We start from the raw sequence: 24279 nt of genomic DNA, 5'->3' as shown, positions 1-24279 counted from the left end.
GTTATGGCTCCTTGGACGTATTGCTTCCCAGTGCGGTCAAGTCGCCCGAGTGTATGGTTTTCTGTTATTGCCTAGATCATCAAGGAAGACTCTCAAAAAAGAAAAGACAGAAGTCGGGTTTCTACACGCATTGCCAAGTTGTTATTCGATGGGTGGGTGGTATGACAGGATAGGATATAGAAGAAAAATAGGAGAATTTCCCCATACAAATAAACATCGCTTGATTCGGCCAAGTTCGCCGAAATTGTCCAAAATAGTCGAAGAAACATCCCCCTTATGCTTCCTAGTCCTCCACGTTCGAGTTCATCAATTCAGCTTGGGAATCTTTCTGTATCTGTTTCGGAAAATATACGACGCAGTTTGGCATGATGAGGGACTTACGGGCTCTGGAGAGCTCAGCAGACTCACTTGCAGTTTTGAAAGCGTCTCGGGTGGTATATAGCAGGGCAGGGCATTGGAACAAGTTGTGTATCTGCCCTGCAACTTGTTTTCTGTTCGGCTTCTTGAATCTGTACAAGCACGACAGAGGATGCTACTTCTTGCTCTCCTGCTCATCGCCCTCTGTGGCTTTGCGTCATATTGCGTCGCCTTCCCGGTGTTGCACTACTTCTGGGATGCGAAAGGTCTGCGAAAATATCCAAACTGGTCCACCTTCTCCGGGATATCAGACCTGCCATATGTCTATCTGAGTGCAAAAGGAACGCGATCTCAGAGCATACATGAGGCACACAAAAAGGCACCTATCCTGCGCATTGGCCCAAACTCTCTCTCATTTGGCGATGTGAATGCCATCAAGGACATCTACGGTCACAGCTCGGGCTGCAGGAAAGACTTGAACTATGTCATCCTGAGCGGAACGCATACGCATTTGATCGATGTTGTGGACAAAGGGGAGCATGGACGGAAAAGAAAACAACTCTCTTCTGCCTTCGCGATCAAAAACCTGGAAGGCTGGGAGTTCAAAGTTGCAGAGGTGACTGGCCGACTGCTCAAGCAGTTCGACGCCCATTGTACGGCACCCCTCTCAAGCCAGGACGACATACCGGATCCTGCTGGATTGAACCTAGACTTTGGCAAATGGATAAACCTGTTTACGATCGACGCAATCAACAACATCGCCTTGTCGGCTCAACTTGGCCTCCTGGAACAAGGGTCAGACGAGGTCACCGCCGAGAGAATGGATGGCACGACCTACAGAGCACGATACCGGCAGGCACAAAACCAGACATCGTACGCCCAGTCAGCCATGGTGTGGGACTATCGAAATTACCACCTGCTCGCAAAACTCTCTCGCCTCCTTCCGAAATGGCGCAAGATCTGGAAGGAAGCCGAGCCGTGGAACGATATCGTTCTCCACCAGGTCAAGGAACGTTTGAGGCGATACATGGCGGGCGAGAAACTTGACGACTTTTTCTCCGCTCTGATGGACGACAAGTCCGGCAGCCCTCGCAACTTGGAGCTGGGGGAGCTCTATGCCGAGGTCAGTGTCATCATCAACGCTGGCGCAGACACAACGGCCATTGCGCTCACAAATCTCCTGGATGCATTGATTCGACACCCTCAGCACCTTGCTACTCTCAGGGAGGAAGTAGACGGGGCCCTTGATGAAGACGAGGTTGTCGCCCCTTATGACAAAGTCAAGCATCTTCCATTTCTGCGGGCCTGCATTGACGAAAGCATGCGACTTATGCCTCCGACTTCTGCAGCCTTGATGCGTCGGACGCCTCCCGAAGGGGCTCAGATCATGGGCGAATGGATACCCGGCGACACAAGTGTCTCGATGACAATCTACGGAGCCCACCATGACGCCAACATTTTTCCAAACCCGAACGAGTTCCAGCCTCAGCGGTGGATGGATGCGGAGGAAAGAAAACGGATGGAGCCCTATTATATCCCGTTCACCACTGGCGGACGGGCATGTATTGGGAGAAACATTTCGTATCTTGAGCAGGTTGTGGTTTTGGCATCACTCGTGCATCGCTATGACTTTGCTCTCCCGGGTCCGGAATGGACGCTTAGGCGTCACGAGGCGTTCAATATCATTGTGGGCGAGATGCCGGTCAAGATCTGGCGGAGGGAGCTTTCCTAAGGGAGCTGGGGATTCTTAGTTTCGCTTCTACCAAGATCGAAACCCAGTAGAGAAAGAGATAGACAGAATTACAAAACATCCTGCTCTCTGAATTTGTGTGTGTTCGTCAACTTTCTGACTTTCATTAGCCGTGCTTTGGTTGTAGGCTGCAGGCTCTCTTAAGTCATACCGCGTTTAGCTTTACTCCTCCTACAATTCCAGCACTTCAGGATCTTACGAAGGTCTGGCTAATGCGTTCCAATTTCCGTACTACGATAGCGGCTTTAATGCTGCATTCCCGACATGGAGTCGGCATTTGAATGCTTCAATTCCCGGCGCTCTATTCCGAAAACCCCCCAAAGCCAGGTTCCCAAAAGAGATGAACTCGCCGAAACTACGAAAATGCGGCAGAGAAAGCAGTCTTCTCATGGAAACAACCCGCCGCGCCCCGGAGATCTCTCCCCATACCCCGGACCACGTTATGGGGGACTATTTCCAGCATTCGAACGTTGCCACACGGCAGCGCTCTAGCTATGCGAATGCTTCGCAGCGGAAAGTTATATAAACGAGCATGTTCCCCAAGAATGTTCGGCTTCCATTCAACGCCCTTACTACAGCTCAAGGCCTTGTCCGTTCAGGCTTGCCTTAAAATCCATCCTGTTGATATTTCACGACGTCGCCACAATGACTCAACTCGATGCGAAAGGGCCTACCACTCCCGCGGAGAGTACCAACCACGAAGAATATGTTGAACTTGCCAACCACGTGCTTCACGCTGATCTTACCTATGACAAGGAAGGCATTGGAGGGATCCTGCGGTCGCCCTTCGTCTTTGGCGCCGCCTTGCTGGCTTCATTTGGCGGATTCTCGTTCGGTTATGGTGAGATCCCTGACCAACTGGCTACCAGAGAGAAACAAGCCCTGACACAGTATACAGACCAGGGCGTGATCTCCTTGATCCTGGTGATGCCGCAATTCCACGAGCAATTCCCCAAGATTGCTCCTGGCGCGGCTCACTATGGCTTCAATGTTGGCGTTATGACAGGTCTGCTCGAACTCGGTGCCTTCATTGGATGTCTCTGTCTACCGTATCTGGCGGATCGCTTGTCGCGGAAATGGGGCTTGACGGTTGCGACATGTTTCTTCTGCATCGGGGCTGTCATACAGACTGCTTCTTCCAACTACGGTACCCTGGTTGCTGGCCGCTTCATTGGGGGCATTGGCGTTGGAACTCTGGCTGTGAGTTTTCCTGCTCTGCCATCTTGTCCTCCTATATCTTGATCGCAGGTTTGATTTCGACGCTGACTCGGGCAATTCTCTAGATGGGCGCTCCTCTCTACATTTCCGAAATTGCACCCCCAAATATCAGAGGGTCTCTACTGGTGCTCGAGGCCATCAGCATTGTCATTGGGGCTATAATTGCCTATTGGATCACCTATGGGACCAGGCAAGACAGCCCCCTCGATGCTCCGTTGTCGATTACTTCCTAACACACTCTGCAGGCACATTGCTGGTGACTGGTCTTTTAGGCTCCCCTTCCTATTGCAAATGGCACCGGCTCTCGCCGTTGGTCTGGGCATCCATTTCTTCCCATTCTCTCCTCGCTGGCTCGCCATGAGAGGTCGCAATGGTGACAGCTTGAAAGCATTGGCAAAACTACGAAGACTTCCAGAGGACGACCACCGCATTCAGACCGAGTGGAAAGGTATTCTGGTTGATGTTCGCTTCCAGGAGGAAATGCTGAAGCGTGAACACCCCGACACCGGCCCATTAATGCTCGAGGTCAAACAATGGATCCAGCTCTTCAAGCCCAAGTACATTAAGCGAACATTGGTGGCAATCGGCATACCATTCTTTCAACAGGTAAGAGCATTGTTCTCACCTCTTTGGCTGTCGCTGACTCGCCGCTGGCTTCAGTTCTCGGGTATCAATGCGTTTGTATATTATGCACCGACCTTTTTCGCTGCACTGGGACAAAGTTACGAGATGACCTTGATTCTCTCTGGGATGGTGAATATCTGCCAGCTTGTCGCAGGGTAGGTTCGACCTGTTTCGTAGAAGCTCTCAAGGTCCATCTATACTCACCAATACTTCTCAGGATCCCGACTTTCCTCTTTCTCGACCAAATAGGAAGACGAAAGCTTGCTATATTTGGCGGCTTGGCCATGGCAGCACCGCACCTGATTATGGCTGGTGTTGTGGGCAAATTCAACGGCCGTTGGTCAACACACCAAGGCGTCGGGTGGTTTGGTGTTGCCCTGATATGTAATGCGCTGTATACCCGCAAGCTTTCGACCCGTCACTGACTTCATACAGATTTGTATGTCCTAACCTATGCGGCATCGTATGGGCCACTTGCGTGGACCTTGCCAGTAGAGTGTTTCTCAACCGCGACAAGAAGCAAGGGCGTCGGAATCGCCACTGCTACGATCTGGATAGCAAATTTCATCATTGGAGTGGCTGTCCCACAAAGTAAGTCCTCCTACATTTCGGGATACTTTTGTACTTTCCACAATCCTATACCTTGTATTGCCAAATGATACTAACAGGTCTCCGGCTTAGTGGTCATATCCATCGGCTGGGGCACCTACCTCTTTTTTGGCTGCTTCTGCATTGCAGCCAGTATCTTTTCATTCTTCTTGGTCCCTGAAACCAGCAAGAAATCACTAGAGCAGATCGCCGAAGTGTTCGGAGACAAATCCATCTACGAGGAGGCCGAGTTGATGGGCCGCGTGGCGGGAGAGCTCTTTGGGATGGCGGCATCGGTCGAGGAGCTGAAAGTGTGAAGCATATACAAATCCCGAGATTCAGGCAGTAGTTGTGTGTATGCATTTCATTACCATCAGTGGCTTGTAGCCCAATAAAAGGGGCTTTACAGCGGCTTTACAGCCAATCTCAGCCTTGCCATCTAGCAACGGCTCCGTGCTTCATCTGAATGCTTCAACACACCACCTCCACTCGTTATCCAACGTTACCTTTGACTCGCAGGATCCCTCTCCCCCAATGATGTTATTCCGTTAGAGCTTGCCACCAACTCCAAGTTAGTCCCGAAGATCGTGATGCGGGGTGAGTTGCAGCTTTCTTCTTTAAGGAGCCCAGACGCCCTACTCCCACTAATAGAGTCCATCTTCGCTCTATATGGACACACGACTGTCTCGTCACCATAGAATCGATTGCTGAAATCTGTGGCCACCGATGGTTCTGTCACGTCCCAAGCCGATGCTGAACGAGTAAGTGGGATCGCCCGACAGTAATAGTCACCTTGGGGCCGCGACCGCTAGCTCTGAATCCTGTTTCGTCATGAGAGCTCGACCTCCATGGTGAGGACGAAACACAGCAAAGATGTCGCAACCTCACAAAGAACGGACTGTTCCATGCACAAGCTGCAAGAGTATACTACCCCTTATCCCTTCACGCAGAGTTATTATGGCTGATACGGTTGAATTGTGTAGATAGGCATCTCAAATGTAAGCAAGTTCTCTTCCAAAATGCCCTACATCGAGACTGAAGCAGCTACGAAGGCGACCCTCATGTACCTTGCCGCAACTGCAAAAAGTCCAGTCTCCAATGTTTGCGTCCAAGGAAATCTTTCCGCTTCAAAAAGGCTCCTCGGCCTCAGCATGAGTTCACCTTCGACTCAAACCAGACATGGTTGGCACCGAACAAACATGGTTTGTCCAAACCCATTAGACACGGCGACGTCCCTCCTGCTCATTTGCTTACTGGATTTTCAGACGCCTTATCTTACATTGATGTTACGAAAGAGGTTGCTCTTGCTTCTGTCGGATCTGCACAGCACCCGGACCACACCAACGAACGCCGGTCTAAAAGGCTACTGCCAGATCACACACATGAAAGTGCAGAGCGAGCGGCAGAAGCCTCGTCCCTTTCTGACCAAGCAGCACCTGAACAATTACACGGATCTCCGGTCTATGATTCTGACGATGAAATAATGGAAAACCCACAACCCACCTACGAAGAGCAGTCTCGAGCCCAAAGGATTGAACCAGACCTGTTCAGCCGGATTGAGGCTTCATCAAGTCCCATCCAGACCCAACCTGTCGAGCAAGTCCAGTCATCGACTGAGGTCCCAAGCCATGATCAGTCACGTCCAGCCGGTTCTCAAACTCAGGTCGGGAGTCAGACGGGACATGGTCTCACCCCTAGCAATCAATCAGTATCCGACCTACCACATCCATCTTATGCCTTTCCGTCACCGTATTATGCTTCTCCCGATGCGTTACACGGTCTCCCAGAGAAAGCAACACATCAGGCATACACAAGCCTCCAGGAGGCTTGTCTGATCAAGCACTTCATCAACAAGTTGGCGCATGCCGTGAGTTTCAAACAACTTCGACCCTAATCCCTTCTAACTTTTACAGTTCGAGACAACCGATCGAGACCGCCATTTCTCTCTTGTGATCCCCCAGCGTGCCATGTTCTGTCCGGTGCTTTTATATGCCATACGTAAGTCTTTTGTTTCGGAGGAAGATCAATTGCCGGACTCCTCCTGCTACGGTTTCAGCTAAGGATGTACTCAGTCACTGCGTCGGCACGCCACCTGACTCGATTGCATTCAACACATAGTAAACGGCCGGTCGAATTTGAAGGAACTCCTCTCGCCGACCTCAACGAAAATTCGGCAGTAGAATATCACAACCTCTGCATTTCCTACCTGATGGAGGTATTGAATGATCCGAAGAAGACGATCAATCAAGACGCTCTAATTGCTGCAACCATCCTCAGGTTCCACGAACAAATTGACAGTGAGTCTTCCCCATGGAATATGTGACTCAATATGAAATTTCAGAGTGATATAGCTCGGCATGGGTCATATCTGAGTCTGTACTGACAAGTTGGCGCTTACAGCCCCATTGACCGGCTGGGACTCGGAGACCTATCTAAGCGTCCTCCGGGGAGTGATAGAGTCACAACAGAACGGATCCTTCTATTCCCTGCGCACGATCCATGGTCCTCCCCGAGACTGCGATATATATGCCTCAAACAATGCGTCGCTGGCTCATTCTGCTTGCTTGATTGCTCTCCGACAGGAAATCTGGTCGGTCTTACTCTACCGTAGACCTTTCCGTCTCCCACTCTGTCCAGACAACGACTATTCAGATCTGGATCCAGCAGTGGATGACTACACATGGACGAACCGCATCTTGGTCTGGTGTGCCGATGTTTGCAAATTCGCGTTCGGTGGGGTAGGCGGTACCATCGAGCCGAGTAGCCGTGTTGATCGGTGGAAGCGCCTCAAAGTCGTGCAGGACAAGTGGGATTCGGTTCAGCCAGCCTGCTTCAAGCCCCTTTACTACCGAGACGCGGATCCCTTGAGGGGTAAGTATTTCCCAGAGGAATGGCACATGAATGATTGCCAGGTTCTCGCGCTCCAGCACTTCGAACTGGCGCGAATATTGCTTGCTGTATACGACCCAAACCTCCAGAGATTAGGGCTAGGCTCCAGTTCGTCCATGACTTCCCTCGAAGCTCAACTAAGGCGCTCCACAATGCGTCTCTGTGGACTGGCTCTTGCCAATATCAATGACCAGCCCGGCATGGTCACAGCAGCAGTGGGAGTATCGATGTGCGGCGAATACATCCGCGATGCTGGAGAGCAGTCCGCCGTTGAAGGTTTTCTCTCTACGCTAGAGCGCGAGCACGCTTGGCCCACCCAAGCTGTCAGGCATGCTCTGCGAGATGCTTGGGAGGCAACACGAAAGCAGTCAGCAGCATATTCAAGCCCAGAAGAGTAGCAGTCACCGCATATCCCCTTGATTACTTGTCCTTCAAATCCTGAGGCGGTCAGCGCACAGGTCCTTGAGTCAAGTCAGGTCCCGTTCTTGATTCAAGTCAGAAGGATTCGTCATTCTGCATAGCACCAATACGAAATACCCTGGCGATCGTTTCCTCAATCTCGGTCCAAATGGAAGCGGCGGCTTCTAATTCCCTGGGCAGACTCCCTAGTGGCGTGGTTCAATCCCAATGCGTCTGGTGGATAGGCACATCTCACCGTTTCCAGGGCGAGCTAAGAGGGAAAAGATTCCTCCCCGTCTCCAGATATACGTAAAGACGCCGATTTCGCCCCGCTTCGGGGTTTTCCATCCCTGAGCTTGCACCAATAAGGCAGTCTTCGGAAGAGGACCAGCGTCCCTAAACCTGGCTACAGATTGGCCATCTAGCAAACCATCTAGGCGAGTGGTGCCACCCTGGCTGCCGGATCTCAATTATGCATAACCATTGGTCTCAAGCCCTGTTCAGCCTATCGTAATTTCGATATTGGCCGAGTCTAGGCCCTTGTCGATCAATCCGTTGCTTTTCCGGGGCCTCTCCTCTCGGTGCTCTCCCGCATCTGGCTCGGTTCAGCAACGAGCTTTCAGCTTTCAGCATTTACAATTAACGAATAACCTCGAGACTGCAATGCTCTTGACTTCCCAGCTTCTGGCAATTGCCGCCTAGAACCTTAAGGAAGGCCACAACGATTTCAATGAATCCAGATGTTGAATACGACGGATCCCCGCGTGGGCTCGGCCCGTGACAATTCTACGAGCCCTGGATTGTCTCGTGTGGTTTCTGGCTCAAACTCATCTTCAACAAGCAACCTTGTTGCGACATTAGTGCCAGTCTTGATCTGGGCTGCCTTGTGTCTCATTATCTTCATTGTTCTACGGCGCAAATGTCCTCGAGTATACGGTCCAAGGGCATCGCTGAAGAGCCTGGAACCACAGTATGTCTTTTCGCCCTGACTCTCACTAGTCACAGCTGTAAGGCTGACATGTGTGAAAAGCGAAAAGAGTGCACCTCTTCCCAATGGGTGGTTCAACTGGTTCACCGAGTTCTATCGCATCCCTTCTGTTTTTGTGCTTAATCACTCATCCCTCGATGGATATCTCTTTCTGCGCTTTCTCAAAGTGCTGGCGATAATATGCCTGGTTGGAGTGTTGCTCCTTTGGCCCATTCTTCTCCCCATTCATGCGACAGGTGGTGCGGGCAATCAGGGGTTGGATTGCTTGACTATGGGAAACGTGGTGGACCACAACCGACTGTACGCCCATACCCTCTTGTCATGGGTCTATTTTGGTATGTCATGTGCGGACTCAATTTAAGCATTCCCAGTAACGTGCTATGCAGCGTTCATCCTGTACATGGTCTCACGAGAATGTGTATACTATATCAACTTACGACAAGCGTATCTCCTTTCACCATTTTATGCAAATCGACTGTCCTCGCGGACAGTGCTATACAGAAATGTACCTCGACAGTTCCTGGACGAGCAGAGGCTTCGATGGATGCTTGGAAGCTCTGTCAAGCGGATTTGGATTCCCCAAACGACCAGTGAGCTTGAACGCCTTGTCGAGGAAAGGGAGCAAACGGCGATGCGTCTGGAAAAGGCCGAGTTTGAACTCATCAAGATGGCCAATGCGGCAAGGACGAAAGCACTTAAGAAAGGAAAAAATGGGAACAAGCAGGAACCAAGTCAAGAATCTCTCGAAACCGAATCCCGGAGTGAAAATGGGAGAAAATCCGTCTCAAGATCTGGCGCCGCCGAAATCATATCGGCGCCCGACAGCCCACAGGACGCCTCTTACCCTTCGAAAGAGATGGGAGAGCGGACTCTGCCAGATGTCAACGGATCAGTTGCCTCACAATGGATCCCGCATAGCTCGAGGCCACACCACAGACCGATTGCAAACTACGGGCGCCGCGTGGACACGATCAAGTGGACCAGGAATCAGATCAGGAAGCTGAACAACCAAATTGCCAAAGTGCGGCGAGACCAGCTTTTCAAAACCGAGGGCATGCTGCCTTCCGTCTTTGTGGAGTTCGAGACACACACAGATGCACAACACGCCTACCAGACGCTGACGCATCATCGCCCGTTGCACATGGCTCAACGCTTTATTGGGGTTCGGCCATTCGAGATCCTATGGGAGTCGTTGAGCATGTCGTGGCTAGAGACGATCGTGCGAAAGTTCTTGATCAAGGCTCTGATCACCGCCTTGATAATATTTTGGGCCATTCCATCCGCCCTAGTAGGCACAATTTCTAATATTGACTATCTATCGGAGAAGGTCAGTTTCTTAGGATGGATAGCAGATCTCCCAAGCTCCGTGAAGGGTATTTTGAGTGGTGTCGTTCCGGCCATGGCTCTGTCTTTGCTGATGAGTATCGTTCCGGGGATCCTGAGATGTAAGTCGATGCTCAGCTCCCAGTATTCCAAATGCTGACCTTGAACCAGACTGTGCGAGGCTAGGCGGAGTTCCAACTCTGAGCATGATCGAGCTCTACACCCAGCATGCCTACTTTGCATTCCAAGTGGTCCAAGTATTCTTGATTACGACCCTGACATCCGCAGCGTCGGCAGCCGTTACGAAGTTGCTCGAAGATCCGACAACGGCAAAGGACTTGCTCTCGCAGAATCTGCCCAAGGCCTCCAACTTCTATCTCTCCTACTTTCTTCTGCAGAGCCTGGCACTTGGCTCTTCCGCGCTTGTCCAATTCGGTAATCTGTTCCAGCTGTATGTGTTTCAAAGGTACATCAGCAGTCCACGGAAGATGTACAGGAGATGGCACCGGCTGCAGCGTATTCATTGGGGGGCAGTCTTTCCCGTCTACACCAACCTTGGTGTCATCAGTGAGTTCTTTCGAGCACATGTTCTGCTTGGGCTGTTTCTTACATTGTGGCAGCTCTCAGCTATGCGCTTATTGCGCCAATAATCCTGGGATTCGCCGCTGTCGGTCTCCTCTTCTTGCATATTGTGTACCGATACAACCTCATCTACGTTTACGATTCTGAAGTCGATACGAGAGGGCTGGTCTACCCTCGCGCTCTTATGCACCTCCTCTTAGGCTTATACTTCTCCGAGGTTTGCATGATTGGTTTGTTTTCGCTCAAAGGAGCATACGTCCCAGTCGTGTTGACTGTGGCCCTCCTTGTTCTCACTGGTTTGGTCCATACTTCGCTCATCGACGCGCTGGGGCCACTTTTATGGAGTCTGCCAAAAAGTTTGACGATGCAAGAAGACCAGCTGCACTTACTGGCTAGTACCCCGACGAATCGACGCATTGCCGAAGATATAGAGCGATCCGAAGAATATCATTCCGACAAAGAGGAACAGGGGCCAGACCAAGGCGACAGCAGGGCCTTGGAAGGCGCAAGTGGAGCTCTCAACGCCCTGGGAGGCGGCGTCAAAACCATGTTCAGGAAGAAACTGAAAAAGGAGGTTCCCGCCGAAGCCCACATGGTGGTGAATGCTCTCAACGCATTTTGGATGCGATGGCTCTCACCAAATCCCGCAGACAAGTCGAACTTTCTTCTACGCTGGCTCCATCCCGAGGTATATTCCGACTACACCATACTTCGTCGGATGGTGCCATCCGACTTGCCAGACCCAGTGTATCCGGATGAGATTGAGCAGGATATCTACTACCCACCTTCGTTCTTCGCCAAACCGCCGACGTTATGGATTCCCCGTGATCCAGGCGGGATCAGTCGACAAGAGGTGGAACACAGTGGGAAGGTCATTCCCACCACAGATGAATATGTACAAATAGACGAAAACGGCAATGTGATGATCAATCTGGAGGAGAGCCGACTTTTTTTTGACGTTAGCCGGCTGAGATATTGATATTCATAATGATAATGACACCCTGACAATCTAAGTTAACCATGATATCCCTTTTCTGGTGCCGTCAGATGTCTTTTCGCCCTGCTCGTGCACAAGGCTGGAGCAAAAGGCTGTCATTTGCAGAGGCGGAAACTCTTAGCGCGGCGGCAGGAGGAACCGAGAACTTTCACGCATCCGCACCGCAGGGCGGTAAAAGACAATACATTCACCACCAGGCAATCGTCGCTTCACTTCAGTATACGCTCGCCTCGTATTATTCGACTTCTTTTGTCACTGCCAACTCGTGTTTCCCTCGCCATGAGATGACGACTTGTGTCCTTCCAAACTCTCTCCCGTCCCTCAACTGATCTCCCACCACTGCCAACATGGCGTCAACAGCAGTGCGAAATGGCAGTACTGCCAGTGACCCCAACGGAAGAGCAGGGGCGGTGGGAGTCACGCCGGCGTCACGCTTTGCTGATATCCCCTCCGCGATCGATATTCCTGTGTCCGGCGGGCTGGACGCCGACGAAGCGGTCGAAGTCAATCTTGAGGACCACCTCGACGACCCTACGGAGCTCTGTCAACTCCTGGAAAATGAAAAGGCTGCGAAAAATCTATGGATCACAATCGCACTGGCGTACGCCAAACAGGCTCAAATCGACCACGCGATCGAAATATTGGCCAAAGGCATGGGGTCACTGTCAAGGAGCGGGCCCAAGGAACGTCTGAGCCTGCTCGCCTGTGTGGCGTGGTTGAATCTTCTCAAAAGCAGACAGGCTCCCCGAGTGTTACCGGAGAATCAGCAATCGTCCGATGTGAAGACCAAAGATCATTACCTGCGAGAAGCCACCGCCTCGATCAATGACGCCCTCCGAATCAATCCTGCCTTCCCTCCACTCTATCTCACCAGAGGCGTGCTTTTCCTCCTTCGAGCTTCCTTGCAAGCGTCAACGAAAGCTGGGTCAGATACTGAAAGAGCCGAATCTCTTAAACAGGCGCTCAAGTGTTTCGATGACGCGCTGCGGGCCTCGGAAGGTCGCAACATGATGGCTTCAATTGGAAAAGCTAGGACACTTTATTTGCAGAAACAATATGGCCCGGCGTTACAAGTGTACCAGGACGTGCTCGCCAAAATGCCCGGGCTCACAGACCCGGATCCTCGGATAGGCATTGGCTGTTGTCTGTGGCAGTTGGGATACCAGGACAGGGCGAAGATGGCTTGGGAGCGGTCGCTGGCACTGAACCCCGAGTCAAAGATCGCGCATGCGCTCCTGGGGGTGTACTATCTGCACGAAAGCGCCAAATACCCGGCCTCTGACCCGCAGTTCAACGCTCTTTACAAGAAGGCTATGATCGACCATACGAAGAAAGCGTACACTATCGACAAAAATTTCCCCCTCAGCTGTGCGACTTTTGCGAGTTATTTCCTCTTGACGGGGCGCTACGACACGGTGGAACCCTTGGCGCGAAAAGCCATCGAACAGACTGACATCAATGCCATCGCTAGTGACGGTTGGTATTTGCTGGCTCGAAAGGAGCACAACAAGGGGGACTTGCCAAGAGCAAATGACTATTACAACCGGTCAGACCAGGCACGGGGTGGCCTGGATCGAGGCTACTTCCCGGCGAAATTCGGTCTCATTCAGATTATGATTCAGACCCAGGACATTCAGGGTGCCAAGTTCCGGCTGGAAAATCTCTCCCAGCTCAAGGGACATGTAGAGGCCATGACGCTGCTGGGCTGTCTTTATGCCGAAGAAGCGTTCTCCGCCCAGAACACGACGACCAAAGATGACAAAGCGACCGCGGCGCGCAAGGCCATACAGCTGCTAGAGGGTGTTCGAAAGACCTGGAAGGACGAAAAGACTCGGAACAAACCCGATGAGTCGGTTCTGCTCTACCTCGCGCGTTTGTATGAGCTTGAGAATCCAGTTGAAAGTCTAAAGTGTCTGCAAATGGTCGAACAAATGCAGCTAGAAAAAATTCCGGATGAAGACAAGCCAGATCCGAACGAGGAGGAAGCAACATACATTGCGCAACTCCGCGAGAACTTGCCCCCACAGCTTCTGAACAATATGGCGTGCTTCTTATATGGGCAGGAGTCGTACTCCCTGGCCCGAGAGACATTCCAGATTGCGCTCAATGCTTGTGTCAGACTCACTGAGAAGCAAGAGGCTGAAAAGAAGGCGCTGGAGGAAGAGAAAATCGGTACGGAGGATGTCGACAACAGCGATACCGATGCTCTGGTGACCACGATTTCATACAACCTCGCCCGAACTTTGGAGGCATTGGGACTCTTGGAGGAGGCTCAGAAGGTTTATGAAGGCCTCCTTGCCCGGCACTCCGACTACACAGATGCTTCCGCGCGCCTAGCGTTCATAGCCTTGGAAACGTCACCGCGAGACGAAGGGCCGCGAAAGATCCACGCAGTTTATCAAAACGACTATGGCAACACCGAAATCAGGGCTTTGATGGGCTGGTACCATCACAGCGCCAAGAAGAAGACTTCCAACATTGCCGAAGATGCTGAGAATCGTCATTATAAGCACACATTGCAGGGCTATGACAAGCATGACCTTTATTCTCTCGTTGGTATGGGTAACATCCACCTCACCATTGCGAGAGATATGCCCCGAAATACGGATCAAGAAAAGGAAAAGCGGACCAAAATGTATGCCAAAGCATACGAGTTCTTCGACAAAGCGTTGCAGTTGGACCCAAAGAACGCCTATGCCGCACAGGGAGTTGCAATCGCTCTCTGTGATGACAAGAAAGCATACTCAGATGCGCTGCAGATATTCACCAAAGTTAAAGACACTCTCCGGGACCCCTCGGTCAACATTAACTTAGGTCATGTGATGACAGAACTTCGGCAGTATCAACGTGCCATCGATAACTACGAGATCGCACTGAGAAAAGACGGCAAGAGTGAAAACGCTCAGCTGTTGGCGTGCTTGTCGAGGGCATGGCTGTTGAAAGGCAAGGCTGATCAATCCATACCTGCTCTGACCACTGCTCTCGATTACATGAAGCGCGCTCTGGCTACCCAACCCGACTCTCCTCATTTGCAATTCAACGTGGCTTTCATTCAGTTCCAGATTGCGCAATATGTGAACCAGGCTAAGGAAACGGATCGGACGCTTGAAGACGTGGATGCTGCCATCGCCGGGCTTGAGCAAGCCATTGATACCTTTGAACAAGTCGCTCGACATAAACAACCTCCATATCCCCGGACGGCACTCGAGCAGCGGGCGGCCATGGGTAAAAACACCATGAGAAACCAGCTGGAGCGCCAACGTGTGAGACAGGCCGCATACGAGAATGAAAACGCCACGAAATTGAAGGAAGCGAAGGAGAGGCGGCAGGAGGAGCTGCGAAAACGGGAGGAGGCCGCAAGAAAACGCAGACAAGAGGAAGAGGAACGTGCCCGGAGGATTGCAGAAGAACGGCGAAAGATTGTCGAGGAGACGGAGAGAATTGCCGAGCAGATTCGCGCCGAGGCCGCAGCCAGAGAAGCCGCCGAGTACACGGACGACGACGAAACTGGAGAGCGCGTGAGGCGCAAGAAGAAGCCCAGGGCTGGGGGCAAGCGGAAGAAGCGAGATGACGAAGATGGGTTCATTGAAGACGACGAGGATGGGAAGAGCGAAAGAAGTGTTTCGCGGACTCCAGTTAGTGGTTCGGACAACGAGGCCCCGGCAGAGATGCCCAAGAAGAAGAAGAGAAGGCTGGAGAGGAAGAGTGCGGCAAAAGAAACTCCACGGAAAAAGAATGAGAAGTTCAAGTCCGAGGCCGTGGTGGTGGACTCAGACTCCGAATTGGAAGACGAGGCGAGCGCTGTAGCGACCCCGGAAGAAGCTACCATCGACACCCCGGCATCCGAAGTCCCGGATAGGGATGAAGAAATGGAGGATTCACGCAACGGACCTGAAGGGGAACAGGAGCAAGTTCAACCTAAGCCGCCACCGAGGCAACGCAAACAACTCCGGACCATTGCCGACGACGACGATGACGACGACGAGGAAGACGAGGAAGAAGCGTTCAATGCGGGCACTAATGGCCACACGGATGCAGCGAGGACGTCTGCCGAAGCCGGTTTTGGGGGTGATGATGATGATGACGAGTAGGCGCCGTTGGGGTCTTACGTATTCTCGATCTCTGACCCTTTGCATAGTGAGAAGGACGGCGGGAGGAGCGTTCAGTAAAAGTGTGTTTTCTACATCACTGCTTTCTTGTGTTTGCCTGTGGCTGCTGTGCCTGAGCTGGTGGGGATGATGACCAGGTTTCTACAATGTATAACATCACAGCGACTTCTGTTCTACGAATGAAGTAAACGGGTGGAGCAGAGGACCATTGAGGCCTCTGGAAACGGACTTGAGGTTAGCAGTCAACTCGAGTTAATACCATTCAATGATCGGATCGAAGTCAGAATACAAGTTCTCAGCCTCGTCCGAGTAGACAGTGTTACTTGGCAAGGCTGAGTTATGACTCGCGACACGCAGAAGACGTCACGTGTTCCGAGTCAGGTGGCATGAACGGTGCAAGTCGCCTATTCAAGTGGCTGCCTTCTCCTTGCATGAAAACCTCATTACATGTCAACGTTTCGCTGCAGATCAAGGTGCCTATGAGACCGGCCGCCAGAGCACGACTTTGATGGCTACTTCACCGGCGAGACAACAAGCACTCATTCGACGAGCATCTGCGGACGATGTCGCTCTCATGCCCCCGCCCCCTCTCAAGCGGATAAAAAGACCCCCCAAAGTTCTGGACGAAGATGAATACACCCAGGCACTGTCCGACATCATCGCCCGCGACTATTTCCCGGGCCTGCTGGAAAGCCAGGCGCAGCATGAGTACTTGACGGCATTAGACTCCGGGAACGAGTCGTGGATCGTGGAGGCAGCACAGAAACTAAGACAGGCCGCAGCGCCGGGGACAGGCATCAAGAGGAGGTCCGCGCGGAACACTCGATTCGACAGGACGCCGTCAGCGACACCCCGAGGAGTTGCCGTGGGAGATACGCCGGTGGGATACACAGGGAGCGAGACACCTGTGACAGTCGCCGGGAGTGAAGCTGGAGAAGAAGATGAAAGGGGAGGGGAGCAGCCAACAAAACAATTGGACACGTCGAGATTTTCACTAGGTTCATTTCAGGCGAAATACACCTCGGAGGACAATGAGTCGTTCAATGCTCTGCTCGACAAGCAGAACCAAAACCGCCGCGAGAAACATGCCCACCTGTGGACTCAGGACCAGCGCCTCCCGTCCGCACGCCAAATCGCCCACCGGGCCCGCGAAGCCCGACTTCTCAAGGAGCGCGAAGAACACGAAGCGGCGGGGGGCAAAGCCTTGATCCCTATGACAGCAGGAGCGACGGATGCACGTCTCGCCCGTCCTGACGCCTGGAAGATCAGGCGTCCGGACAACAGCTTCATGTTCAACACGACGTCCGTGGACGAAGACGGGCTGCAGACCGTGCAGGAGGTCAAGGAGCAGAACTCCAAGGCCGGCCCGAAACACGTGGTCCACGCAAACACACGGTTTTCGCCGATGCAGTACGTCGATGATCCTGGACCGGTCCCTTCGTCACCGTCGCTCAACTCGGAAATCATCGCGCAGCGGACCGCCCAAAAAAGATATCGTGGCGATGATGGTGATTCGACAGCCACAGCGACGGAATTCCCGGTTAGCGAGACTCCGCGTGTCAACGGCTACGCATTCGTCGACGAGGACGAGCCCGAGAACCTGCCATCCGCGACTGTCTCCTCGACTCCCAGTTACCGCGATCTCCTGGCGGGCCAGGTGGGCGACGGCACGCCCAACCCGTTCAAGATCAGCGAGCTCCGCAAACGCGAGGATCTGCATCTACGGATGCTAGAGAAGCAGGCGAAGAGCAAAAGGGAAAAGGAATGGGAGACCCTGAGAAGTTTGGTGACTACACCTGCGTCGACAGCAGCCGGAAACATGACCCCTGCTGCGCGACGGCTGATGGAGAAGCTGGGCGGGAAGACGCCCACGAGGAAATCTGGGCTGGGACTCATGGGCGGTGAAACAGACGGTGTCGACACGAAGGACATGTGGACTCCAGCACGGACAACGCCGCGGAGGAGACAGCATGCTGGCAAATGAATAATGATAATCATCAGCAGCAGCAGCATGAGCCGGGATCTACGTTTCTATCCTGGTCAGCCTTGTCTTTGCATTGCGACAGGGATGCTTAACATAGAACAATACGATTGGTCACGTACAGTCCACGCCGGACAGAGAAACAGCAAATGATACAATGCAGACAGAACGGATGAGTTTTCTTGGTTCAATAGAGCAAGAAAAGCACAGCACAGCACAGCACAGCACAGTACAGTACAGCACAGAAAAAGTGAGCACGTAAACGTCTGCAGCAAAACAAATCCCGGAGTTCGTAAACTCGGTATATACATATCCATATATCCATATCTATTCTGGCACCGCGCTTTAGAGAAGATTCCTCAGGCCCAGGATAAACGCCACTAACGCCATGCTATACACGCTCGGTTGTTGGAGGATGGAGCTCCCGCTCAAATAATACGCCGCGCCCAGATAGCTGCAACTGATAACCCCCTCCGACTCATCCACTCGTTTGCCGTAACTGTCCTCCAAGCCCTTTCCTCGGAGTGGACACGCAAACCCCAAACTCGCCGGACAGCTCTGCATGAGGTCGTAGCACAGGTCTTCGCAGGGCAGGACCTCCTTGTACGGTCCCGGCTGGATAGACGTGTCGATGACCGGATTCCGCGAAGAGTTCGTGGCCACATGGTTGAGGAGCGCTTGGTTGACGTTGAATTGCGACGGGTCGGCCGAAATGCTCGAGCCGTTGATGAAGGGCTGGCCGAGATTTCGCGGTTTGAGGAATGAAGACGTACTAGAGAAATCTGCACAACGGGGGATGGTCACGGCGCAGAGCCACTGTTTGTACGCCCGGGCGCAATCATCGCAGTTGCGGGCGAGAGAGTATTGAGCGCTGGAAGTCGTGTTACAAGGGATTTGTTGCAGGGAGTAGTTGAAGTATTGGTACATTTGGGCCGCTTGAGAATCGTACAATCTGGCTAGATCGGGGAGTCCTGTCTGGGGGGAGAATTTGTCCGGGTTGGTGGGCACGGCGTAAGCCACTTCCGAGCAGAACGAGAGATTGTATAAGAGGGCACAGTTGTTTTCGGTCTTGGTCTCGAATTCCATGGCTGCCCAGACGGTGCCGCCGCCTCCTATCACGCCGGCGCCCGATTCGGTCGAGTTCCCTTCCATGACCAGCATGCCCCAGTATTTCGAGGTGGCATTGAGACCGGTGATGTAGAACTGCTCCTTGGGCTTGCCGCCCAAGCCTCTGTTGGTCATTTGGGCGACATTTTGGTTCGGGATGTTGTCAATATTCGCCGCCAGTTGCGCATTGTTTCGCAGCCCACAGAACGATTTCTGGACCCCAAGAATTGCCCGTGAATTCTGATTCGAAGCGAAGACACCCCACGGAGGACTCAGCTTCATCCATTCCTGATAGACAGTCTGGTTGGGAAGAGCTTGCGTGGTATCGTTGGTAATCAGGAGGGCTGCATGGTTGTCGCCGTCAACGAAATACAGGTTCTTCACTGCTGGGTCCTTAAAGTCATGGAAAGGCGCATCGATCGACGCGGCGAGGTTGTAGTTCCAGATGCCTGAGAATTCCGTGGTGTTGGGCGCAGAGATCCCCACGTACACATCACTATCGACGTCCGCCTCAAAGATCGCATAGCCTCCATCAACTGTAATGGTCTGTTGTTTGGGGTCTCCGGAATCAGGCCCTGGTTTCTGATTTGACTCGGACAAGGAAATGTACATCTGCAACTGTGGAGGCACTTCATTCGTGGCATTGGGCGAAGGCTGCAGACAAGTGTTGAGAGTAATGTAGACAGTGTTTCCGGCCTGCCTTCGTCTGAGTTCGTGCTGTTCCGGGAGCAAATCCGTTTCCTCCAGCTTTTCGCCTGGCAGACCGACCCCAGGCGTCCCGTGGGGACCGTCTATAGCATCCTTTGGGAACACCCAGTTCTGGGTCTGACCGATCTCGATGTTACTGTTTGCGGGGTCGTTGTTGGCAAGCGCCGACACTCCAACTTCAGCGCGGGCTGTTATTCTCTCCTCATCCGTCTCTTCCTGTTCGTCCCCGTCTGATATGACATAAAAGTTGTGGTCTTCAGAAGATATCCGAGAGGAGTCATGCTCGAGGGCGTAAGCAAAGGAAGGTCTTGTCAAAGTGAGGTACAGCAGCAACAGGAAGACGGACGCCGAGAGGCATGCCGTAAACCTTGCTTGTAAAGGGGTCAACTTGATGAGCGGCATCTTCACGTCCCGCTTCGACTCAGATGCCGCAAATTGAGAGAGGGAGGGGACCGTTGACGAGTGCTATATGGACATTTCGACACGTGCTAAAGAGCCTCACGGAAGGTGGGCAGCGAGCGGTGTGATGGTTTAAGTGTGCAACCAACAATAGGCACGACGAGATGGACAAAGTGTGCTGGAAGGGGAGAAGATGCAAGTTGCGAAACCGAAACCGGTCAGATCTGCGCCTCACTCAATCACTCAGCCTTGTACAGCCTTGCAGGCCCCGCTTTTCGGGACTTTGTTATTCCGTTTCCGCTAATTATATTCCGCCAACTTCACCATTATCCATTTACTATCCCCCATTCACGATATCTCTGGCTGGCAAGTTCCCTGCTTCACTTGGTACAGGCAAGGCCGTGGAGAGACATTGGCCTCAGACTACACGCCATACATGTCTCACCCACAAGAGGCATAACCCTCGGGTTTGCCATCGGTTACGAGCTGCTGTGACAAAGGCCACATCAACCTTTGCACTTCACGATGGCAGAGATGTGCGAACACAAGCCGACTATAGGCTGTGCTCTGACAGCAGTGCCTGGCTGCTGCTCCTGTGCGGACAAGAGACCCCTCGTACGCCATCCCCTAGACACCTTCTGCGTCCTAGGGATGCCAATGCTGCTGCTGCCCTTTCCGATCCATTCTTTCCTTACTGACACCACCACCACCACCCTAGGCAACTGCTTATCCTTGCTATATTGATGGTCAAGGTATGAGACTCCAAGGCAGGCGCTGGCAGCGTTACTGCTGGAAGTGTCGTGGTACGTCCAGCGATCATTTCTTTCACTCTCTGCTCGTCACTCATCGTCGGTATCACCAAATTTCCACTACAAGTCACTCGCTCATTAACATATTGTTAATCTGCATCATAAGATTACTGGAATCTACACTCAGAGTCTACAACGCGTGCATCTCTCGTCACCAATCCTCCAATTTCCCATGCTGAGGACCCGTCGGATTCATCTCCAGTTCCACCGAGTGACAGCATGGAGCGTCCACACGACAACCCCTTCGCACTTTCCAATGCCCAAACACAGTCCTGGTCCTTTGATGGTGTAAACGATGGACAAAATACCCTTGACAATTTGTTTTCTGTTCCCGCAGGCCCATCCTTCAACCCCGGCGACGGCACCGAATATTTCATGGGCCCTGGAATAACACCTGAGTACTACATGAATGATTCATACCAGTCCCACGTGGCAAATCTCACCCATGAGGCCCAACTTGGGGAGCGTCATGCGCTCCCCAGACCACACCGACCTGCACCCCGCCGGTCGAACCCAAACGGCGGTTCAACCCTATCGAGCCCAAGAAGCAGGCATAGAGCCATTACAAATCCATTCGGTACCCGAGAAGAAATCGAGTCTGAAAGTTATCAGAGCCCCCTCACCGCAATGTTTGGTCGAGCATGGAATCGCTATAGACAAGCGGAAGAGCAAAGGTCATCTGTTGAGAATGGCTCCCTCGACATTCAGGAGACGCGAGGAGAACTTACAAGCATTGTCCTGGGGACTGGGCCGCCTCGCAACGGGGATACAGAACGCCAAGTCCAGGCCATGATGAATCATATGCGGCGACAAGAGGACCGGCAATTGTTCGATAGCCTCAGAAGCTCGTTACAGCAACGAGGAAACTCCAGGGGCGACCAAGGTCATCTACATACACACCCACAAGTCAACCCTATCGACTCTCAACCGCTGCGACCACGACCTCTCGAACTGGGGGAGCTGACCGTTAACATCGCCTGTAGAGTATGTTGTGAGCAGAGAGTCGACACCTTGTTGGAGCCTTGTATGCACATCGCAATCTGTCACTGGTGTTCAGCATTGTTACTCGAGCAAGCACGCCGTCACCGGCACTTGGGACCAAGTTTCAACCCAGATGAATCAAGATGGAAGTGTCCGATTTGCCGTCGTCACATCCAATGCGCGAAGAGAGTGTATCTGGCTTAAGGGTCAAGAGCTGTGTCGAGTTGCCGTAGCCCTCTTCAGATCGAGGTGCCGGATTGTGAGAGCGTCCAGAAACTGGCGGAGAACGACGGACGTGTTTAATCACGGCTAGCATCACCATACAGGCGATTGGTATGCTGGGGCCTCCTGTGAGTGTCATGTGAGCACGGGACTTTACGTGAATTTGGAGCGGGTTCCGTTGAGCTCGCGTGTTATGTGCATTTTGTACTCTATATAGACGAGCCAAAAGATTGTCTTCTCATGATCCCCTGACGCAAGGTTCCAGTCTCTCTCAGCCTGCTACTGAGTAGAAAAGGCACGAGGAAACAATACCAGAGTAAGAACATAGACCCAGCAAGAAAGAGTTCCTGCTAGCAGAGGAGACAAACGGCGACGACTCCGAGTCCCATTCCGCCAGATCAGACTGAACACAGGTAGGAATGAAACTGTTTTGTGACAACGAGTGGCCGTAACGGACACATCCGTGAGCAGTTGAGAGAGAAACTCGTGCCCGGATAGGAAACCAGCGGATATCCTTTACTAGCTAGACATTCAGACTCCTGGACAGTTAAAAAACCCTGCCCCATTCCAGTAATTATACACAACGTCACCGCAGGAAAAATGGGTGGGGAGATAGATGGAATTGGAAATAGAAAGCGAGCGTGACTCACGAAAATTCCACTCTGTACTCTACATACAGTAGTTTCTCTCTCTCTCTCTCTCTCTCTCTCTCCCTCCCTCCCTCTCTCCCAGAAACGTTACACGCAACCCGCCCTCCACCGACTCAAAGCCCGCCATTGGGTAATTATGCGGTAAATATTTACTGCATTTGGCATGGAAAGACTGACGATCCATGATTGGATAGATGGATGAGCCTCGTGGTGGTCCAGGATGGAGACAGGGACGGAGATGGGGTACATATTATTATTTTGTACTACAGGACTTGTCCTGCTCGGGCAACCAAACAAATAATAGTATTGTAGAACAGGGCGTTTATCTTGGGGAGGGGATACAGGACAAGGCTCAAGAAGCAGGGGGTTGGTGGGTTTATTTCTTCTTTTCCCTTTTGCTTCCGTTCCATTTTCTTTTCCCACATGGTGGTTTTTTTTTTCCTTTTTCGGGACAGGTGGGATGGTAGTGGTAGAAAGAAGGCATGCAGGGAGAAAAGAAGGAAATAAAGACAGTGAGAGGAGGAATAAGGAAAACACGAGACAATACTCGCCAAGTCGAGGTGGTCCAGGGTACAGACTGTATCTATCTTTCTGTCTGACTCTTCGCGTCATGCAATTGCACAAACGAAGGATTTTTCTCTTTTTCCTTCTTTTTCCACCGAGTCAGGAAAACATTTTCGCTGTCTCATGATGCGCCGGAAGGCCAGCTAGGGTGGCCTTGTTGTGCTCACAATCTTGGGGTGGAAAGTCTGTAATTGGAATTTTTGTTCGTCGCTCTTCTTGCCACGTCCCTGTGTACCCTTACAGCCTCTCGAAGTTCCGTTCTGGCCTCGTCATCTGAGCGAAGAACGGGCGACTTCTCTAGAGAGATGGGGACCAAGGGTGCGAAGGAAGTCAGATGTCCGGACTAGGACACGAGAACAAGGTATGCACTGTAGAGGGAAGGGAAAACAGTCCATGTGATGCTGCTCTCTTGCTTTCGACCATGTGTATTCTCGGCACGTTCCCGACTGCCCTCGCTTGTGGATAGAGGCACGTCTGCAAGAGCGGGAAGAGGGCAATGAAGGCACGCCTGGAAGCTCTCACACGAGACTTTTTCTTTGCCTTGCCCGGGAGCAGCTGATGCAATGCTTGCTCGTTGCAGGGCTTCTGGAAGAGTGTAATCCCCTTTCATTTGTAAAATGCTCGTTCAGCCTTACCGTTTAGACTCTCACACCGGTCTACGCGGCACGGATGCTGGCCCCCTTCTTCGTGTTGCCTTGAACTTGGGGACTTCGGTTCTCTCTCCTGAGCTCCTTGCATGGCTTCGAAAGGCAGTTTTCCGTCCGAGAGTTAGAGGCTTTCGATAACATCAAGGGGGAATGACTCCCTGGCCCGAAAACAAGCGAATTCACAAACCTTGCCCGAACGAAAAGCCAATGACGAAAGCCGTGAGATTCTCCCTCAATATCCAATGCCCAGCCCCCTCAAGCTTCATTTGCGGCACAGACATGTGGTAGAGCCGGGCCAGATTGGTCTCCGTCTAGCCCAGAACCAAATGGAGCCGAGTTTACAGATGGATGCCTTGCAGATGACACATTGGAAATGCATCTTAACAT

General features: G+C 52.3%; 8 protein-coding genes across 8 annotated transcripts; 7 read left to right on the top strand and 1 right to left on the bottom strand.

The window, feature by feature from the left end:
- Nucleotides 1-529: 529 nt before the first annotated feature.
- On the top strand, nucleotides 530-2089 carry AYL99_03456 (hypothetical protein; the record flags this gene model as incomplete). Its single annotated transcript, XM_018834972.1, has 1 exon — nucleotides 530-2089. The coding sequence occupies one exon, from the start codon at nucleotides 530-532 to the stop codon at nucleotides 2087-2089; it is 1560 nt and encodes a 519-aa protein (XP_018694622.1).
- A 663-nt stretch (nucleotides 2090-2752) lies between these two features.
- AYL99_03455 (hypothetical protein) lies at nucleotides 2753-3558 on the top strand (the record flags this gene model as incomplete). Its single annotated transcript, XM_018834971.1, has 2 exons — nucleotides 2753-3307; nucleotides 3391-3558. 2 exons carry the CDS (start codon nucleotides 2753-2755, stop codon nucleotides 3556-3558), a joined length of 723 nt encoding a protein of 240 aa, XP_018694621.1.
- A 124-nt stretch (nucleotides 3559-3682) lies between these two features.
- On the top strand, nucleotides 3683-4854 carry AYL99_03454 (hypothetical protein; the record flags this gene model as incomplete). The annotated part of the gene is made up of 5 exons (XM_018834970.1): nucleotides 3683-3931; nucleotides 3986-4104; nucleotides 4167-4333; nucleotides 4385-4540; nucleotides 4631-4854. 5 exons carry the CDS (start codon nucleotides 3683-3685, stop codon nucleotides 4852-4854), a joined length of 915 nt encoding a protein of 304 aa, XP_018694620.1.
- Nucleotides 4855-5556: 702 nt separating this feature from the next.
- AYL99_03453 (hypothetical protein) lies at nucleotides 5557-7824 on the top strand (the record flags this gene model as incomplete). Its single annotated transcript, XM_018834969.1, has 5 exons — nucleotides 5557-5719; nucleotides 5803-6404; nucleotides 6451-6535; nucleotides 6610-6834; nucleotides 6938-7824. The coding sequence occupies 5 exons, from the start codon at nucleotides 5557-5559 to the stop codon at nucleotides 7822-7824; spliced, it is 1962 nt and encodes a 653-aa protein (XP_018694619.1).
- Nucleotides 7825-9084: 1260 nt separating this feature from the next.
- AYL99_03452 (hypothetical protein) lies at nucleotides 9085-11697 on the top strand (the record flags this gene model as incomplete). The annotated part of the gene is made up of 4 exons (XM_018834968.1): nucleotides 9085-9148; nucleotides 9200-10258; nucleotides 10308-10703; nucleotides 10757-11697. The coding sequence occupies 4 exons, from the start codon at nucleotides 9085-9087 to the stop codon at nucleotides 11695-11697; spliced, it is 2460 nt and encodes an 819-aa protein (XP_018694618.1).
- A 365-nt stretch (nucleotides 11698-12062) lies between these two features.
- AYL99_03451 (hypothetical protein) lies at nucleotides 12063-15884 on the top strand (the record flags this gene model as incomplete). The annotated part of the gene is made up of 2 exons (XM_018834967.1): nucleotides 12063-15802; nucleotides 15854-15884. The coding sequence occupies 2 exons, from the start codon at nucleotides 12063-12065 to the stop codon at nucleotides 15882-15884; spliced, it is 3771 nt and encodes a 1256-aa protein (XP_018694617.1).
- Nucleotides 15885-16332: 448 nt separating this feature from the next.
- On the top strand, nucleotides 16333-17808 carry AYL99_03450 (hypothetical protein; the record flags this gene model as incomplete). The annotated part of the gene is made up of 1 exon (XM_018834966.1): nucleotides 16333-17808. One exon carries the CDS (start codon nucleotides 16333-16335, stop codon nucleotides 17806-17808), a length of 1476 nt encoding a protein of 491 aa, XP_018694616.1.
- A 342-nt stretch (nucleotides 17809-18150) lies between these two features.
- AYL99_03449 (hypothetical protein) lies at nucleotides 18151-20022 on the bottom strand (the record flags this gene model as incomplete). The annotated part of the gene is made up of 1 exon (XM_018834965.1): nucleotides 18151-20022. The coding sequence occupies one exon, from the start codon at nucleotides 20020-20022 to the stop codon at nucleotides 18151-18153; it is 1872 nt and encodes a 623-aa protein (XP_018694615.1).
- Between the last annotated feature and the right edge of the window lie 4257 nt (nucleotides 20023-24279).

Source organism: Fonsecaea erecta, assembly GCF_001651985.1.
Source record: "Fonsecaea erecta strain CBS 125763 chromosome Unknown Scaff3, whole genome shotgun sequence".
Classification (NCBI taxonomy): Eukaryota; Fungi; Ascomycota; class Eurotiomycetes; order Chaetothyriales; family Herpotrichiellaceae; genus Fonsecaea; species Fonsecaea erecta.
This window is presented reverse-complemented; position numbering and strand designations above follow the sequence as displayed.